At 44.6% G+C, this 19,075-nt stretch overlaps 1 protein-coding gene across 4 annotated transcripts; it reads left to right on the forward strand.

The window, feature by feature from the left end:
- The first annotated feature begins 1,854 nt into the window (after nt 1-1,854).
- On the forward strand, nt 1,855-9,562 carry LOC121674903 (COMM domain-containing protein 9-like). 4 transcript variants are annotated; one of them, XR_006019889.1, is made up of 5 exons: nt 1,855-1,929; nt 2,462-2,600; nt 3,300-3,371; nt 5,583-5,686; nt 6,502-9,562. XR_006019889.1 is itself a non-coding variant. In XM_042049718.1 (5 exons), the coding sequence occupies exons 1-5, from the start codon at nt 1,879-1,881 to the stop codon at nt 6,640-6,642; spliced, it is 471 nt and encodes a 156-aa protein (XP_041905652.1). In that variant the 5' UTR covers nt 1,863-1,878; the 3' UTR covers nt 6,643-9,562. The 4 variants fall into 4 exon arrangements, 1 of the variants encoding a protein (XP_041905652.1); XM_042049718.1 differs by having other exon boundaries at nt 1,863-1,929; nt 2,462-2,596; nt 3,332-3,371; XR_006019890.1 differs by lacking the exon at nt 1,855-1,929 and adding an exon at nt 1,942-2,105 and having other exon boundaries at nt 2,462-2,651; nt 3,337-3,371.
- The last annotated feature ends 9,513 nt before the right edge of the window (nt 9,563-19,075 follow it).

The following is a 19,075-nucleotide window of genomic DNA, read 5'->3' on the forward strand; positions in this document are numbered from 1 at the left end:
CTTCTGTGTAGTAGCAGAAGTACTAGATTTATTTGAAGTGCCTTTGATATACCCACGAGTCCATTTGTATCAATTTAGTCTAAAATTTTGTTTTCAGAATGATGGTTTACTTCGGATGACCTTTTGATCAAAATTTAAATGATATTTGTGAAACGGAAGTGAACGGGGTCTGCTGTAGGAATACATGTAGTGGTAGATGCACCTTCCTTTTGCACAGTCCTGGTATCTCACACAAGATTTTTTGGGGAGAATTTTGGCAACTGACTGACTTTTCTTCTTGAACTGGAACTGATGAGTACTGACACCTCCTCCCAAATTTATGCCCCTTTCATAGAAACAAAGATCGCCGTGAAAAACCTGCTCACGGGTTCTTGAAGGGATCTTTGTGTTCTGTATATTTAAAATTGCCTTTATTCTCAGGAACTATTTAATGATCAGGGGTTTGTGGTTTGTCCAGGATAACTGTTCACATTAATGTGATCTGAATTTTGTTTTGCAGTTTTCATTTTGATCCCTCAGAAATATTCTACTTAAAAAAGAAATTGAATCTTATTGCAACTTAAACATATAAATGGGCAGTTTTAAAATGGAGCTTTGTACAGAGAAATAGTAATTTTTATTAAGCTTGAATGTTTCCTCTTCTCTATGAACAGATTATTTGACTCATCTCCAGATCATCAGCTCATTTTGAAGCTAGTCTTCTTTCAAACAAATCCATAAGCATCCTACTTTGTTACACATCACTTTTTCATTTTTAGAGTTGTGCTAGTCTGTTTCTCATCTCCATAGAATTGTTATATTTATGATGTTTACAAGCTATTCATTTCTCACATAGCAGGAATACAAAACGTATTTCAGAGTTCATCCAATCATGCATTGTTTGTAAGAGTGTAAGTCAGACAGGTTGGCCTAGGTGGACTCCAATAGAAGCATGACTTTCTGTCACAACGTCCAGAATCACATAATAATGGATTTCATTATTGTGCTACCAGAGAGGGGAAAAGAAATTAATTGAGAATAATAAGGCTACCTGCCAAATCTTTTCACATTAGGCAAGCTGTGATTGACTAAGCATAAAGATGTAGGTGCTTGTAAATTGTGAATCTCAGAAACAGGGAATTTTCTTTTCTCTGTTGTGAAAAACGAGGTCCACTCTTCGTAAAATTTTAAGGAAAGTTTAATAAAAGGGACAATTAGGAGACAACAGCAACAAGGGTGTTACGGCCGGGTGCTTCGGCAGAGATCCAAAGGCACACCTTTACATCCAAAAGATCGTCTTTAAAAGTACATTGCTTATTTCGTATTCATCACCATCGTGCATCATTCATTGCTTCTTTGGAGTTGTTGAGTATCATCCTATCAGCATTATCTTCCTCCTTGGCTCCATTCCGTCTGGTTTCGGGTTCTTTTCGTCTGATAAGATTTTCCAGGAATGTGAAGACACCCCCCCCCCCCCCCCCAAACCTTCTCAAACTGGCCACACAAACTACAGACATTCTACAGCATTACATTACAGAACCCAGGCAAAGCTTTTCTAACATTAAGGAACATAAAAAAACCAACATCACAATACATTCATAACACCTATTTATAACACAAAGTGAAAGACGCCGCTTGCAAAGATAATGGTCCATATCGCTGCGGTAGTGCCATGATAAAGCCTTTGCCTTCCGTTCCCGCTGGCCGAAGGCAGCGGGTTCCCAGCAAGACTCCAGGGCAGAGACCCGCGCTGGCGGCAGAGACGGCCCCGAGCGGCCGGGCAGGGGCAGCGCCCCGCACCGAGGGCTGTCCCGCTGCCAGCGCCGGCCCCGGCCCGCCCGCCCCGGTGACGGCGCGCGATGGCGGCGGGCGGAGCGCGGCGGCGCGGACGGCGCCAAGATGGCGGCGCTGCGGGACGGGGACTTCGCGGCGCTGCAGATCCTGCTGCAGGTGAGCGGGGCCGGGCCGCGGCTGAGCGCCCCCGCTTTGCTCCCCGCCAGGCGCCGTCCAAGGCCGCCGTGCGGCAGCTGTGCCAGGAGTGCTCCTCCAGCCCGCCCGCCGCGCTCGGCCCGCTGGCGCAGCGCGCCTGCCGCGGGCTCGCCGTCAGCGCCGAGGAAGCGGAGCAGGTAGGGCCGGACGGGGCAGCCGCGGGCCCCGGCGGGAGGGAGGGAGGGAGCGGGGCTGTGCGGGCGCCAGCACGGGGGGTGGCCCGGGCCCTCCGGAAGGTGCGGGGCTCTGCGGCCGCTGCTGGAACGGTGTGTGGGCGGTAACGGCGACACTCGCCCGGGGCAAAAGGGAACGGGCTGAGGCTGCGGGCCGGAGGGCACCGAGGAGCTCAGCCCCTTCCTGCTTAGGCTGTCGGGCTGTACTTGGATGCCTGAGGCTCTGGTGGTGTGTGTCTGCTGGCTGTGAAGGCCCGTCCCGTGCTGTATGTAATGCTTTTCAACCCAGCGGAGCCCCTTCTCCTCTTCCTTCCTGACAGCTGGTGTCTGCTTTGCACAACCTCACCCGGCACGTGGTGTACCGCGGCTTGACCAGGGCGGAAGACATCCTCTGTCTTTTCCCAGAAAACTTCCACCAAAATCTGAAAACCCTCTTGACTAAGATAATCTTGGAGATATGTGAGTGCTACCGACCTGCCATTTGCTTTCAGCTGGAGAGTTAAAGCCTGTGTATGTGGTTTGATACATGGATAGTTAGCAACACGCAGTCTTGTTTCGGTGAATTTTGTGTGTGCCTTCGGCACAGCCACACAGGTTGGGATGAGAAGAGTTGAACAGATTATGTCATCTGAGTGAAATGGTCAACAGAACACAGCCATGGGCACACAGAGTTTTCCCATGACTTTTGAAATGCATGTGGGCCACATTCCCAATATGCAAAGCCCCTCTTAACAGCTGTGTGGTGGAAGAATGGTACTGATGACTATAAAACATAGAGGGCTGGATTTCCCCAATAAAAAATCCAGGTAGTATCCAGATGCCCATCCATTTGTCACTGTGGCTCAGGTGCAAAGGCACTGTAGGGGATAGAGCATACATGAGGTAGTGGCAGAGGGCAGTTCTGCTTGTACATCTCATTGGTTGGGAGCCTATTGCTTTGATAAAACCAGGCAGAAAGGTCCAGGTTTTAAATGAGCTGCCCTTCCAGAAGAACCCATAGTTGGTCAGCAGTTTGCCTGCCATTACCCACCAGTCCCAGCCTTTCCATGGCACTCAGTAGCATAGGCAGTCTCTGTCCCCTGCTTACTGCTGGTGACCCTTCAGTCAGAGATAAGCCATGCTAAATGTTTGCCTCTTTTTTTTTTTTTTTTTCCTCAGAGCATTGTTGATGCTGTTTTTCTCCACTTTTTCACAGCTCTGCTTGGAGGAATGAAGCACAAGCAAGTCAGAGTAAGTAGTAGTTCCCATCTTGATGCAGTTGATGTTTCCTGAAGTCATTTGAGCTTGGAGTTTAGAGCAGTGCATCCCAGCATGCCACAGGGTTATTCCTGCTGGGCTTAGATGGAGCTGTATGATTGTGGCATGGCAGAGCTTAGCAGAAGCCAACACACTTGTATTCAGATCCATGCTCCTGTGCTAAATTGTTTCTAGCTCAAGGAATCCTATTCAAAGCTCAGTCTGTGGCTGCCTTGCAGAGTGCAGTGTATAGCAATTACTTGCAAAACTTTTGAAACTTAAGCACTCTGACTTCTCCATTCAGGTCTTTAAGGGATGTTCATATGCAATAACTGCACTGTAAAGGACGTGTATATATTGTGGAATACCTCATCCCTGCATTTCTTGTCAGTCCTGTGCATTCTTTCATTTCCATGCATCAGCAAGCACACTGCATATATTTGTAACTTGCTTTTTCCTTGCCTTTCTAAATACTGACGTAATTAAGGAGTGCCAACTTTAACTAGGCTAGTTAGGTGTTCCTGCAGCTACAACACTTGGTTTTCTCCCCAGGCAATTTTCTTTACAACCGTAGCATTTAAAGGCTTGCCACTGAGAGCTGACATAGAGTACCCCGACGTCTGCATGGATCCTCTTTACCCTTTGCTTTGCCAGCAGAGGAGGTAGTGTCCAACAGCTAAACAGTATGGCAAGACCTGGAAATACACTGTCCCTCAAAGTTTTAATGGAATATGAATAGGGACAGGAAAGAAACTATTGCCTAATGCTAATGCTTTGCTTACACTAAACAGTGTTCTAGTGTTACCAAAACACAGAATGCTTTTTCCTGTGGCCTTAGTGCTGTCATGTGTTAGAGATGAGAGCAGGAGAACACACTGGCTAAGTCTTCACAGCCCTGAAGCAAGGCTGGCTGTGTGGCTCTTGGAGCACCACCCAGGACCTCTGCTCAGACCCTTATGTCTTTGTATGTGTTAGATGAATATTTAACCCTGTTGGAATGAGACTGTCTCCTAGGAAATAATGGATTCTCTTAGTATTGTATTCATGAAGTATCTGACATGCATTACATAGGGACCAGGGCACTGCTCCAAGGCAGACATTCCAACAGATTGATCTGTGTTAACATAAAAAAAGTGAATGGTTTCCTGCCCCTCCCAAGCCACCAGCAATCAATCTTTGCAAATTAACATACGAGGCTAAACAGATGCATTTTGTGTTCATGCAAATGCTGCCAAGAGCCAGCCCTAACTGACTGTGAACTGGAATTTGTTCCAAAAGCAGGAGCAAGGCAGCCAGTTGTGCACTGCCCCCTGGAGCTCTGCTCAAGGAAGCAGCAGGAGCAGGGAGAGAGCGCCTTTCCCCAGACAGAAAAAAAATCAGTTAGGCAATAAAGCACAGAGAGGAAGCAACTTGAGTGTCTGTAGTCAGGAGGAAGGCTGGCAATCAACCCCTGGGGAGGACACTAAGCATCTTAGGATAGGCAGAATCCAGACAGTCTGCAACTGCCTGCTGAGACAGCTCTTCCCTTAGCAGCCAAGTTAGACCTGTCCTTCTTTCCTTGGGAGGGCTCAAGAGGCCTCCAGCTCTGGGCTATTGATGTCAGTATTGCACCAGACTGTTAAATGGTTTCTGTTAGGTTGCATATAATTAGGATGATACTTGAAGTATTTTTAAGGAATGTGAAGATTGTAGTTTGCCAGTATGTTTGCTGTACTACAGGATGCTTTGGTTCCTAGGCTGGGGAATGTGAAATAACATGTTTTATATTGCTGGATTTTAGGAGCTTTCCTGTGTGCTTTCTTACCAGTTTCAGAGCAGAGCAATAAGCATGCAGGTGCCAAAGCAACACATGATGAAACACTAGTTGAGTGTAGCAGGCAGCAAGGCAAGGGATGAAGGTGTGGAGAAGACATGACTGCTCTCTGCTCCCAGCTGCTTTGGGAATTCACCTCTGCTTCTTCCACTGAACTATCATTGCATGTAATGATGGGAGAACCCCTTTTTACCCTTCCAGTGTCATGAGGAGGCCTTCAGAGACTGGCTTATTCCAGAGTAAAATAATGTGAAACCATGTAGTAGCACTAAATTTGTACGCTTCCCAGGGCCAAAAGTGGAGAGGCATGTGCATGGTGGTAGGCACAGGTTCCAGGGTCTGGTATCATCCTGTGCTGCTGGACCTAACAGAGCCATTTGTTGATCCCCCAGTCTCCCTGCCTCGGCTCGTGGACATGGACTGGAGGGTGGACATCAAGACGTCTTTAGACAGCATCGTAAGAATGGCAGTCCCTACCTGCCTGCTGCAGTTAAAGGTAATGGCAGTGGCTGGGAAGGACTGAAGTAATGAAGTCCAGCACCTGACTTGCCAGGGCAAACCAGCTCAGACAGGCATGTGGAGCTTGCCTCTTGCCTGGTGGGCAGTTAGACTTTTTCAGAGATGATACCTGAAATGCCACAGAGCCTGGGAATGATGTCTCTGATGAAAGCTCTCTTGCACAGAAGTTTTCTGTGCATGAGGAGGTGAGAAGTCACCATGTTTGTTCCTAGTCACCATTGCTTTCTACAGAAGAAAAGAAGATAAATCCTGAAGCCATCATCCTTTAAGTCTAAGCACTCCATCAGCATGTTTAGCTGGCTTCATTAGTTGGGAAATGACTTTAGAGTACTAATAACTTCCCTCACTGGCACATCTATCATTTGGGGAGTATACCTAACTTACTGCTTGTGTTCTACAGAGTTGTGGATCTCCCCCAACCAATAAAAATCAGATGGGTGGGATTCAGAGGAGGAGTTAAAATCTAATTTCTGTGTTTGGGGTGGGGTTAAGTATCCTGTGTGGTATCTGCTGAGATGCTTTTGATACAGATGTGGCTTCCTGCCAGGAGTATCTTCAAAATTTCCCAATACTCATGGCAGTAGATGCTCACTTGCACTCTGTCAATGGGAGTGCATTTCACTAGTGGAGCACACAGCTTAGGAAATGTGCCGTGATTCTTCAGGATGGAGTTGGATTCCAAATTCAAACCGTTTTGTTTAATCTGTATATTAAACACTGACTTTTGTAGTGGCCCTGGAAAAACACGTGAATGAATTTTTTTACAACTAACATCTGCATTCCTATTTTAAGATTCAGGAAGATGCTGCCTTATGTGGAAATAATCCTGTTGTTTCTTCACTGAATGTGGAACTGAGCAAAGAAACCCTGGACACTATGTTAGAAGGTTTGGGAAGGATTCGGGACCAACTTTCTGCCATTGCAAACAAATGAATGCTCAAGGGCATGGATTCCAGCAGCAAGGACGGGAAGTATTCTCTACCTACAGCTGTCTGAAGTTGCAGCCTGGTGTAGCATGTTATCTATTTCAGCAAAACAAAACTAAAGAGGTTTCTTTTTTGGATGAATGAGATAGCTCTTGAAAAGCTAACACTCAAATATTCATTTGGTTGGATGCCAAAAAGTGCTTTCCTATTATGTTGTTGAACAAAAGTTATTCATCATTTCAGAAGAGGATTTATGGCTTAATCACAAGGGTCATAACTGGAAACAGCAAATAGCTGCAGCCAATGAAGCAAGTTCTATCTGTGTCCTGAAATGAGAATCTAAAAGGCTCAAGCTGGGTAATGGGCTGCCTTCTGACATGAGAAAAGGAGGGTGCTTCTCTGAAACGTGCATGGACTGAGGTGCCTGCTGCATGTAGCACTCTCCCTCTCAGTGAAGCACAGCTGTGCTGTAGATGGTTGTTACTGCTTGGTAGAGCAGTGACGCTGCCACGCGTTCCCTTCTGATCAGCTTCATAGCACCGTTTGCAAAATGACTGTTCTGAACATCTTTAGCAGGAACTCATTTCCTCCTTCTGTTTGAAAAGGGAAAAAGGAGTTCAGGTAATTCATGTTTGGGGTTTATTGGACTCTGGGCTTTGCCTTTGCTGCACAAAAACCATACTGGGAGAATAAAGAATTGAAGGCTGTTGTCTGTGCTGTAGGAAACCCCTCTGTGGCAATACATGCCTGTACTTCTCCAAAGTGTTCTGTTGGTTGTGTAAATCTTCATTTAATTAAAGAATGAACTGCTAATTGATTTTGTGAATCCTTTTCAGTGTGGAGGAGATGTTTTCCTGGATTACCTCAGTCTCTTTGTGATGGTCCCAAGTTTCTAGGCTAGTTTAATGGATGTTCATGTTTGTTGCTGAAGAAGGATCTTTTGTTTCCTGTTCAAATTGATTCATGATTTAAACTTCCTTCTCTTCATTATAATACAATTTCAGGACACCTTTTTCCATGGGCACCACCTCTGTACAATATTAGAGGTGATGACCCTGACCTAGAAGTTTGTAAAAATATGTGCGTTGAGAATGTGGAGGAGTTAAATGCAGAAAATCAACAAAAATTCAGATTCTTCTTTCTGGTGAGCTTCTATAGAAGTCTGTATCCAAAAGTATTTATGGAAAAATCCAATCTTTCCTACAACACTGGGCTCTCCTTCAAGACATAAAACATTGTTTGTTGTGTGTGGAAACACAAAATCATTCCAGAAGGGTGCATAAACTACAAGAACTTTGTTAATTAATTTTATACATCCCCCAAAGTGCAGGCTAGAGTATAAGTGAAGGCTGTGCCTTTAAAAGATAATGGTGAAATGCAGCTTGTGCATCCAGATCAACTGTGTGATGAGTCCCTTGTCAATGTCTACTTTGAGCAAAGATTATAATGCTTAATATGGTATCAAGGCAAACTGGTACATTTCATGTATGATAGGGACATCTGAATAGAGAAGATGGATATTTAAGAGTATGTTCTGTAAGAGTCAAGCTGTGAAAAACATCTCTAACAGACTACTTCAGTTCAAGGAAGTTTTGTTGCCTTTGCAGCCTAGCCTTAAAAAAAAAACCTCATATAGTTTATATAGTACTGTTTTAGAAGGTGAGAATCACAGAGGAGGCAAATAATGCAGGATGAAGTACTGCAGTGTTAGAGGAGCTGAGGAAGTCAAAACACAGTGGAAATCCTTGAGGTAAATACTGAAGTTACAGTCAAAATGTAGGGTCTAATGCAAGGAAGAACTGATGTTTGTTGGCATGTAAAACAATTACACAACTAGACTAGTTGTAAAGAAAAGAAAGACTTGAAAATGAAAAGGCTTTTCCAGTGGCAGAGCTTTCTGCAGGTAGCTAAAAGTTGCTTGTGGAGTCATAATGAAAAGGAGTGTGCCCACTGGATCAGATGGCACATGCCAAACATCTGGTGACTTCAAGGGCTAGATTTCAAGTCATTCTGCAAGAAGACACTGGTATTTTCTAGCCACCATTTAGGATGCTGTGAGAGCTTGCCTTCAAATCTTTGCCTAAATTGTTAGGTAGTTTATTGCTGGCTCTAATCTCCTTAGCCATAAGAGCTGAGACTGCTCAGAAAAAGGTATATAAAACAAGGGAGGCTGAGTAGGACTGTCATTATCCAGACAGCAGGAGAACTTCACATTAAAGTCCTTTTTGTGGAGACTGCTACACGGAAAGAGTAAATTGCCTGCTATTGCAGGCAATCATATGTGATCTTTTTCATAAAATTATTGCTCTCTTAAAATGAGTTAGATTTTCATCCTCTCTCCACATATTGCTGCTGTTTGGTAGGACTAGCCCAAGAGATGATGTATTCATCCCTGTTACCAGTTTGTTACTGTGCCAACACTGTCCTCTTTTGCTTCTTTCTTACCTTTCCATTTTTCCCTCCTATTTAGGAAGCAGTAAAATCCCACTTTTGATGGCTAAGCCTTGTAAGCTCTGTGTTCTGTGCCTTTCAGAATTGCCATGGCCATTCTTCACTTAACAGTTTGCATCTCCTTTGAACGGGGTCATCACCACAAGTGTTTCTGGAGGATTGTCCAAGGACATTACTAAAGAATGAACTGTCATAGTATGTGCTTCACCTGAATGAACGCCTGCCAGGAAACCACATGCCTTCATAGTGAAGTGGAGCTTAAAAGCTCCATCCTCATTCCAGTGTTTGAGAAATAGAAAATTCATTTTCTACATGTACACTTGATAATGGTGCTAATTCAGTTACTGTAAGCAAAACAGTGGTAAATTTATTTGTAAAACTCAAGTATGCAAGTTAAATTCAAATTGTAATTTCACAATCATACATGTTGAATCTCTGTCAAAGTGTTGAAAAAGCATTAAAAACGTTAAAGCCTACTTTGTATTATTCAAAACAATACAAACAATGCTTCCTTTTACTGCAAGAAAATGTGCACTTTAGGGTGTTCAGACTAAAAATGGTGTAGATGTGATTGAGAGCAAGAAAAGCTTAGAAAGAAAATGCCTCTAAGATTCCTAGCTTCTACTTCAGTTACTGATCTTCAAACACTGGTTTAAAGCAGTAGAAGACTTTATAAAACTCATGATGGCTTGGTAAAGGTATAATAATTACTCCAAATTTAAAGTTTTGAGTTTAATATGTGAAATTTATATATTCAAGCTCTTCCAAAGCTACCATCTGTACAAAATTTTTGCTTTAACTGAGGTCTTACTATTTCACTTCAAACAAGTTATTTTGTTACTAGTAATCTGGTTTAGAATTGTTTTGACCTAAGTTTAAAATGTTAGTTTCTATTTTTTTGGTATCTAATTTTCACTGGATATAATAAAGTTTCTTTAACAGTATAGGTGTTATAGATCCTGCCCAGATCAGGATTGGAAAAGGCATTTTGGGATCAAGAGAACCATCTGGGATAGGTCTCTTGTTAAATTAACACCTCTCTTAAAAATCACAACAGCTTAATCTCGGTTTTTGGTACCAGGAGCAACATACCTAGTGGTGTAATTTCCTCAGCTGCTTTGTAACTGCCGTTATTCTGAGTCATCATAACCCCTACAAAAGTAGCAGTTTAATACATTCACCACTCTTTTTTATACACCCTTAAAAGATTCATCTCAGTAAGCTGTAGAGTGGCAGCACTTGAAGTTGAGGAATCCCACCTCCCCAGAACTTTTCAGTTACACTCAAAAAATTGTAAGTATCCTTTTGAAGCCTCACTGGAAGGATCAGTGGCCAAACAGTCCTTGCCCTTTTAAGCACATAAGAACCTGACTGTTGCTGCTCAATGCTTTAGAAACCTCTTTTCTGGAGTTATTAGTGCCTATGAGTCTTGCCACTGACATTGCTGCTGCTGAAGTGCCTATGAAATACATAACAAAAATAGCAACACAGTGCACCCACCCTGTGACATACTTCACTGGTGTATTTTACTGTCACAACAAGAAGAGGGACCATGGCAGGGTCAGAGCTGGCACTGCAGGCTCACAAGCTTCCTAAGCTTTCTGCAACATTGGCCTTTAAGAAAGAAAGAATCATGGAATATCCCAAGTTGGAAGGGACCCACAAGGGTCATGGAGTCCAACTTCTGACCCTGCACAGGACAGCTCCAACAATCCCACCCTGTGCCTGACAGGGTTGTCCAAACACCCCTTCAACTCTGCCAGGCTGGTGCTGTGGCCACTTCCCTGGGGAGCCTGTTCCAGTGCCCAGCCACCCTGGGGGAAGAACCTTTCCCGAATAACCGGCCCAAACCTCAATAGAGAACAAGAAGATGAGCCGAGATTTACAGTCCTCCTAGTTCGCTAGGACACTCAAGCCTAAATGTCACTGTCTTTGAGAGAATTGGACATAACCACAGGTGAGTATTTCCAGCCTGGTAAGCTGGGACCGCCTGACCCGGCTGGGCTCGGCCCTGCCCCACTAGACCTTGACCAGTCCGGCCCGGCTGGGCTCGGAAAAGCACCTGACCATCTCTCGGCAACACGCTGGGGACTTGCGAATGAAGGAGACTGAGAACGAAAGGATGCCACACAAAGAAACATTCCTGAAAGCGTAAATTCTTTTTCCCCAGGAGATGGCGAGCTCGGTCTCCCGTTTCTCTTCCCTCCTCAGTTTCTCGGCAGGACAGAGCAGTCCGGGCTGTCTTCCTTATAATCTGGAAGCAAATCAATGACTGCCGGAGTCCAAAGAGCACCAAACCAGAAGGGGGATATTATTCACTGCTCAGCAAAAGATCTCCCAACTGCTCCCATAGCTGCGGGTTGAGGCAGCTGAGCACATTTTAGGGGAAGCCGGCAGAGATGGAAGTAGCAGACGGTTCTCTGCACTGTGCCAGTCATTTTAAACACAAAGAAGAAGAAGTCTCCCTTCTTTGTGCCAGGTTAGATGCATAGTCCTCCAGGGAGAGCTTTGGCACTCGCAAGGGAAAGAACGATGTTGTATTTAAAGGGATGCTGACAACTTTGAACGTTTCCAAACTGGCCTCTCGCAGACAATGCAAGTTTTGCACAGATTTATTTTTAAATAGTGGCGAGCAGGACACTGTAAAAATCACATCTGGAGAAGGAAGTAAGATGGGGGGGCTGGGGGGGAAAGAGTTCCTTCTTTCCCAAGCATGTCAGAAACCAATTTAAAACAGTGCTCGAAGCACAGTGGCATCCTGTGCAATGCAAATTCTCTTGTTGCATTTCCACTCACTTTTGCTGCTGCTGTTAATACAAGGCCTGGGATGAAAGCATTCCCTCCCCTCGATGACCTTCCTGCACCCCCTCCGCCCAGGAGGCATCATCCTGCCACTCTGGGAGGGGAAGTGCTAATGCACACTAGCAACACTGACACACCACACAGGGTTGTGAAATCTGCAGAGTAAACACACAGAACAGAGGCAGTGAAATAGCACCCTGCTTTCATCCTCACTCTCTTCTAGTCACTGTTCTTGTAAAGGCTGCTTTGGAACAATAGTAGGTATGGCTTTTTTCCCCCCCCTCTAAGAAAGATACAGTTTGTCAAGTTGACAGCATCCCTTTATGCTGATGAGATAGTGAGGGTTGAGTGCCAGCTAGCAGCAGAAATATAATAGCATCCATCAGAGCTGTTAGCTAGAGTTGGCCAGTGCTTTTGTTTGTAATTTAGAGGGCTATAACTCAGCTTTGCAAATAAGATGCAGGAGGAACTCTACACCGAAATCTGGACCTTGCAGTGGGCCCTTTAGTTTCTTGCAAAAAAAAAAAAAAAAAATCAAATTTGCTTTGACATTCTGCACTGTGCTGAAAAGAAGTGATAAGAAACCTGGATGAGACGACTGCAGTGTATCAATACCTTTGCACTGATAGGGATAACTGGAAATGCTGATTTCTTTACAACTCTGTCACTGACTGTAGGTCCAGGGTGTCAAACACACAACCTGTATCAGTAAGTCTTGAGGCAAATGGAATCTTCACTTCCAAACAAATCACTGTACAGGTCAGCAAGGCTCCCTAACCTGCATCTCTACTCCACACAGTGGCAGGCCTCAACCCACCGAAAACTCACTGAAGATTTATGACCAGAATCAGTAAGATACCCACTGTCTGAAGTATTCTGGTTCCTCAGTGCTTGGTGGCATTTAGGCATTGGGGCCTCATTCCCAAGCCCGATTCTGCATTTATCTTATTTTATGCCTACACAGAGACATGACCCCTACTTTAGAACAATTTTTATTTTTTTTCAATCCGCTAGTGTTAGCCAGTATTATTCCATGCACTATTAAGCCAGAAAGGTAAAAATCCAGAAAGTTTGAACTGGATCTCAACAGACAACTGATATACTTTTGTGTCTGATGACAAATAAGTAATCAGAAGATCAGAGTGAAATCAAAGAAACACAAAGACATGTCTTTAGTGTACTGCATAACTGAAAGTTAAGAGAACTGCATTTAGAAACTACTTTTTTTCCTCTCTGAAAAGAACAGCATGAGTGTACTTGGCCATCTGTGTCTCAGGATGTTTTCCTTTTCTTGGGCACAGATGGTAAACTTCAAACATCACTATCTACCACATAAGCCCTGTATGCAATCCTATTTACAATTGCTAGCCATTGCTTTACAGTGACCTCATTTTTCCCTTTGGTGCTGTCTTGGAAGTTCTGCCTCATACAAAGGCACTGAAATAGACACATTCAAAGCTCCCTTGTGGGTGTGGTAACATACTTCTCAATAAAGCAAAGACCCTTTAAATCAAACGAAAGCTGGCCACATTTTCGCCTTGTCCTTAGGCAAGTAAAATGTTAAAAACCCCTTTCCAATGCTTTCAAAACAGTAAAATAAAACAGCTAAGCAAGAAATCTAGTCAAGGTGAACCTTCATTCCATCTTCTGGCTTGCACAGCACCTCTCCAGACTGCACATTCTCTGAGGCAGAGACCCTGTCTTCACAGCCCCATACAGGAGACTGGCTGCCACCAGTATTGCCATCAGTAACACCAAGGAGCCTGTCTCCTGGTGTTCATGCATCACCAAAATACTGTAGTTATTTCAGGATCAGATTTCCAATTGCCTGACACAGCAGCAGTCTTATCTTTTCCTGGATAAATGAGGCTGATCTATGCAGTTTAATGGGTGGATCGTGTCACCACTGACAGCTCGCAGAGAAATGGTCCAATTTTCAGAGGTGTGGAATACTTACTTTGGAACTTCAGATACTTCTGATATACTTCTGATAACCCTCCCTCTGAGCCCATCTAATCTGCCATGTCAGAAGGTCCCCATGAGAAGTGATTGTTGTGGCATTTTTTGGTTAAAATTTCTTCTTCCTCTACAATTCCATTTTCTTGTATCATTCTGTATCACACACACTGTCATTCTCCACTCCAGAGCAGACTACATTCTGGCAGTGAAAGAACACCATCCTATTTCAAAAATTCAATAATAAATGAAAAGCACCAAAATTAAAAACCAAAATCAATTAGAGAGATGGTCCTCTGTTGAAATGGTGAAGAGAGCTATGAAGCCTTCTGGTAACTGAAAATGAACTTGACTTTGAGGTGATGAAATTCAACTAATTAGAATTTCTCTAGAGAGGGGGGAAAAAATCTTTGGGGATGATCACTGCATACTAAATCAACATTCTGGTCATTAATGATATTTATTCTTAAATAAAGGCAGCTTACTCACATTAGCAGGATTCTGGGGAAGGAGTACCCTCTAGCACAGGGCTGTTCTAACAGCAGGCACTGGTGCAACTCTGGACCACAGCCTGGTTTTGCTGAGAGCTCTGCATGCCCTACAAGAAATCAAACTTCACAGCTCCTTGGCTGCAGAAACAAACAGGGCTCAGGAGCAGCTGCAGCTCTCCAGGCTCAACAGCATGTCCAGCCCTGGGTAGTGAAGACTGAGTTTGGCTTTTACAGCAGACCTGGAGGCCTTGATGTCACCTCTGGGACCCCAGTAAAACTTGAACAGGCAGCCTGGGTGGGGGTGAGAGTGGGGCCTGGAACCACAGACTTCTGAGCTGAGTGCTTGTCTCTGCAGTGACTCTGAGCACCTCACTTTACCTCTGACTTCTGCCTAGCAGGTAAAAAGCTATGTTACACCTATTTTGGGGGTGATAGAATAATTAACTGATCCACTTGGTATTAAGCCTCTTGCAACGTGCAGGCAAAGGAACCGACAAGTGTACTGAGCCTTTTGCCAAGACAAAGACGTCAATACTGGAGTACTGTGTTCCCTATGACAGCAAAGGCTGAAATTATTTTCTGTTGCCTTCAAAGAAAAGAGTGTTTTGCAGAATTTCTCTCTCCCACGTTCCTCAGGAGCACAGTACCACACAGCTTTGAAAATACAACGGGGGTTCAACTGCTGGACCTAAATCACTATCACAATGCTCTTCAAAGGAATTGCATCTGCTGGGCTTTACAGCTGATTGCAACTCTTCACCTCTCCCTGCCCCACTTTAACAGTGTGTCCTTCTACCTCATTCATACGAAAGGCTTCAGAAGGAAACTGTGAATAAAGGCCACAGTGAAAGACCAGCCCATCTGTTTGTTTAGGAAGAACCCCCTTTGCTTTGTCTCAATTTCAGACCTTCCATGTAAATCGGCAACTATCCAGAGGATTTCCCTGCATACCCCTGCTTCCTTTCTCCACCTCTCCAGTAGCATCTTATCCCTTAGCCTTGTCTCTCCTTTCATGTAGCTGTGACCGGGCAGATGAATGGGCACAGGAAATAAATCCATGTATCTAAAATCCCCGCTGTATGAAGCACATGTGCATGCAGAAGTGAGGAAGGGATTATGGCACTTCCGAATGAACCAAGCCTGGATGATTCCGTTCGATTCACTGACATTGATTTCATTTTCACAGTTAAGGTCCCTTTTGCCTACGGTGTTTTGGTTTTTATTTTTGTTTAAAATGCTGGTTTCCAGGCATTTACTGTAAGATATGGTACAGAATAAATATGCCCTGGGAGGCAGTACAGCCTCAGCAGGCCTTTAGGAGGTCTGCAGAGCTTGCAGATACCAGGGATGTCTCATGGGGGGAGTGATGACGTATTGCTCAAATAAACCTGAGATGAAGCAGATGGAGGGAACAGTGAAGGGGCCTTCAGCCATCCTAAGTGAAATAGAAATAGGGTTTTATTTTTTTTTCTGAAATCAAACAGGGACTTCATCATTGCCATTTATTGCCTTATTAACTCACTTTTATTATAGCATTCATGATATTTGGACATTCCACACCTGACAGAGAAATGCCTGCAATGAGCTAGTTATATTCAGGCATTGTCCTTTATTTGGGCTGGCCTACAAAGAACTTTACGGGTCTGTTCGTTTCCCCTTGAGATCTACTGTATGTCAACTTACACAGAAAATGTCACAAGCTGTTGTATAATTATAAACCAGCCCCTTAACCAGTGTTTCTGCCTCTCTTCCTCCTCTCACACCCCTCAGGAGCCCTCCACCAGGAGTCCTCTGAATGCATCACCAAAAAGATCACTTGTCCCCAGAGTCCCTGTCATTGGGTACTGCCTTTGCATGGCCACGCAGTCCTACTGCTTTGCCTTGAAAACAAAGGCAAAGCCAAGCCAGCGCCACAGATTCTCCCTCCTTACCCCCAGCTGTTTTTCATGCCATGGTAGCACCTTCCTGTCCAGTTTGGAGCACAGTCTGGAGGGCAGCTCTGCTGTGAGGACACAGGACTGGGCTGTCTGGTGTTAATTAATCCGTGACATGACTGCAGGCAGCACAGGGCTCTGTATCCAGGTGGGTGCTGTTAGGAAGGCAACGACAGCATCAATACTGCTCCAGTGACTACAACTTCCCTTTTTTTTTATTTGGTGCTAGGTGCATTACAGGAAAAAAAAGAAAATAAAGTGAGAGAGACTGATGCAGGGAGGAGAAGGATCAATGGTGCTCTGCTCTTTGCGAGCAACCAGACTGAAGACATTCCCCAGTCAGCCTAGTGGTGAGAAATGGCAGGCTGAGAGCAACCCACAGCATGGTCCTATTTTAACACACATGACCTGACTGCTAACTAACCTAACTCCAGTTAGACGTAGCAAACCCTTGGATTTAGAAGAACAATACCTATATTCAGCTGAAAAAACAATTTGCGTTAAAAATATGTCTACTAATTCTGGCCCAAAAGGCCAGATCCCCAAGCCACTCCATGTTTGGAGTATGTAGTGAATGCACCTGGTCCTGCTGATTCCAGTGCAGAGTTCAGTCAGCTGTCCAGTGAGCCAGACCCAGTACTGCAGCAGGGAGCCAGGCAGCCGTTCAGAAGGCAGATTTAAGAATAGACAGTGCTCTAAACAGACAATTGCCAGCCAGTATTTGGAATTTAGCAGTCAGCAAGCAGAGAGCCTCCAAATAAGAGAATTAACTGCTGCTTAAGGACTTTGTGCTCTAGCCTCTAGCTGACAACCAAATTTGTGCTGAATCTGATGCAGCAAACTTTAATCCTGCTGTGTTATCAATACTGTGTATTTCCAGGTTTAAACACTCCCAGTAGATAAAATGCCCTTGAATACTCTCTCTTTAATTCCCAACACTTTACTTGAAAACATAATCCCAAATATCTCATTAACCAATGGCCACAACACCCTTCATCCACTCCAGGATCCTTTTCTATTTGATATCTACCACATTATCACAATCCACTGAAGCAGGCCCAGAAGTGCTGTTAAGAGACTCTGTGCAACACTGCTGAAGTTAAATGACAGATTGCCCTAAAATGACATATCCTGACATTCAAGGCGACAACTAAAGTAGAAATACTTCAGGAAAGGCAGTCTTCCAGAAGGAAAAGAAGATGACAAGGTACAGTAAGGACATTGTCACATGGCCTCATCTGATCACAAACTGAAACTGGTTGTAAATGAATCCCCAGAGAGTAATTGCATTTTATGGTTTTAAGCTCATGCAAATCTCAGGGTTCAGCCACACACTCAGCCCACCACCTTTTCATGTTATTGCACGTCAGCTGAGCAGTGCTAACTCACGGTGCCTTCTGCTCCCAGTGCCTGAGAGCGCACACAGCTGCACTGACCTCAGCTGCAGCCATAGGCAGGTCAGCACCCTCTGCCTAGGACAGGTCAGGCTGGAATGCCAAGTTAAGGCCATACTGTATCCCCTTCCGAATGGATGGGACTAATCTGTCTCATCCTGTGCTTTAAATGTAGTTTAAAGGTTTAAATGTGTTTGGCAGTGTAGGAAGAAAGCCTAAAACCATGAGATATGCCATGAGATAAGTAGTGAAGGGCTTTCCATCAGATATGCTGAGAGATTATGTGGTGAAGGGATTATGTTGGCATGACAGTGGGCATGATGGCCTGCTGATTGATAGGTTATCAGGTGGGAGGACTCTTATCTCTGGAACTGGTGGAAGAGGGAGTGACACACTAACACATCAGGGTTCTGTCCTACCCGTGCACAAACCCCAGACTGTGTAATCGCTCTCTTTGTAACTCCCCATATCCCTCATTTACACATCAGATGGCTGCCTCCCCCCTCCCATTTATGATGCCAATAACAGGGTATTTCGACTACAGTTTCACCTCCACTTCTGCCAGAAGTATAAATGGGCATTTGAAATCCTCAGTGGCAGAAGATGACAATACAACCTCACCTTCCAGACATCAACTTACTCCTCTCTCCTGCCCAAAGCAGGGAGCCTCTTTAACAAGATTTTGTCTCTGACTGCATTGGAGTATACCCAGGAACACTTGTACATAGCGCTACCCATTTATATTTTGCAGGTCTGGTGAATTTATCTCCATCAATCTCACAGTAATCCATAACCTGCTGCTCCAAAAAACTGCACTATTTGTGCATCTGTGATAGCAAATGTGACCAGACTTACAGTGTGGCCCACAAGATTTGTGCATCTGGGATCTTACTGAATGCGACCAGATTTACCAGAAATTAAGACCAGCCACACCAGCCCCTCTGATCTCGGAGGACCATCTGGAAAGCAACGGGGGGTCATTTTCTGCCAGATTTCTATACTCTTAAACAACAGCTACAAGAGGATTCACAGGAGATGGACCCACTCAAGCATCCATTCACCTGCTGTGCAAGTTTTCTGAACACAACCCCTGAACTTACCTTTGCAACCCATATCTGCTCCAATGGCCAACTTGGCTCAGAGCTCTGCAGTGCTCAAGAGAAGAAGAAATGGAGTGTAATTCTGCAGTATGAGCCACCAATCTCCCTGTTGTAACTGAGGCTCCCTGGGCAATCTCTTCAGTGATGAGTCAGAGATATGCCTCACATGCCAGCACTTCCTCGTGCACACTCTGTCCCACTCTGAAGATTTGCAGCTCTGTGAGCCTCATCCACAGCTCTTGTCTTGCAGACAGGCAGCAGCCTGGAATGATAATTGGGGATCACAACCTCAGCAAGCAGATCCCCTGGCTG

Source organism: Corvus kubaryi, unplaced genomic scaffold (genome assembly GCF_017639235.1).
Source record: "Corvus kubaryi isolate FWS band 111438036 unplaced genomic scaffold, C.kubaryi_AGA036_p1.0 71, whole genome shotgun sequence".
Taxonomy (NCBI): domain Eukaryota; kingdom Metazoa; phylum Chordata; class Aves; order Passeriformes; family Corvidae; genus Corvus; species Corvus kubaryi.

What these genes read in the sequence shown, in the direction of transcription:
- LOC121674903 (XM_042049718.1), top strand. Translation starts at nt 1,879, where the DNA reads ATGGCGGCGCTGCGGGACGGGGACTTCGCGGCGCTGCAGATCCTGCTG. An exon ending in CGCTGCAGATCCTGCTGCAG is followed by an intron (nt 1,930 to 2,461) that starts GTGAGCGGGGCC and finishes CCTTCCTGACAG; the next exon opens with CTGGTGTCTGCTTTGCACAA. An exon ending in TGACTAAGATAATCTTGGAG is followed by an intron (nt 2,597 to 3,331) that starts ATATGTGAGTGC and finishes TCTCCACTTTTT; the next exon opens with CACAGCTCTGCTTGGAGGAA.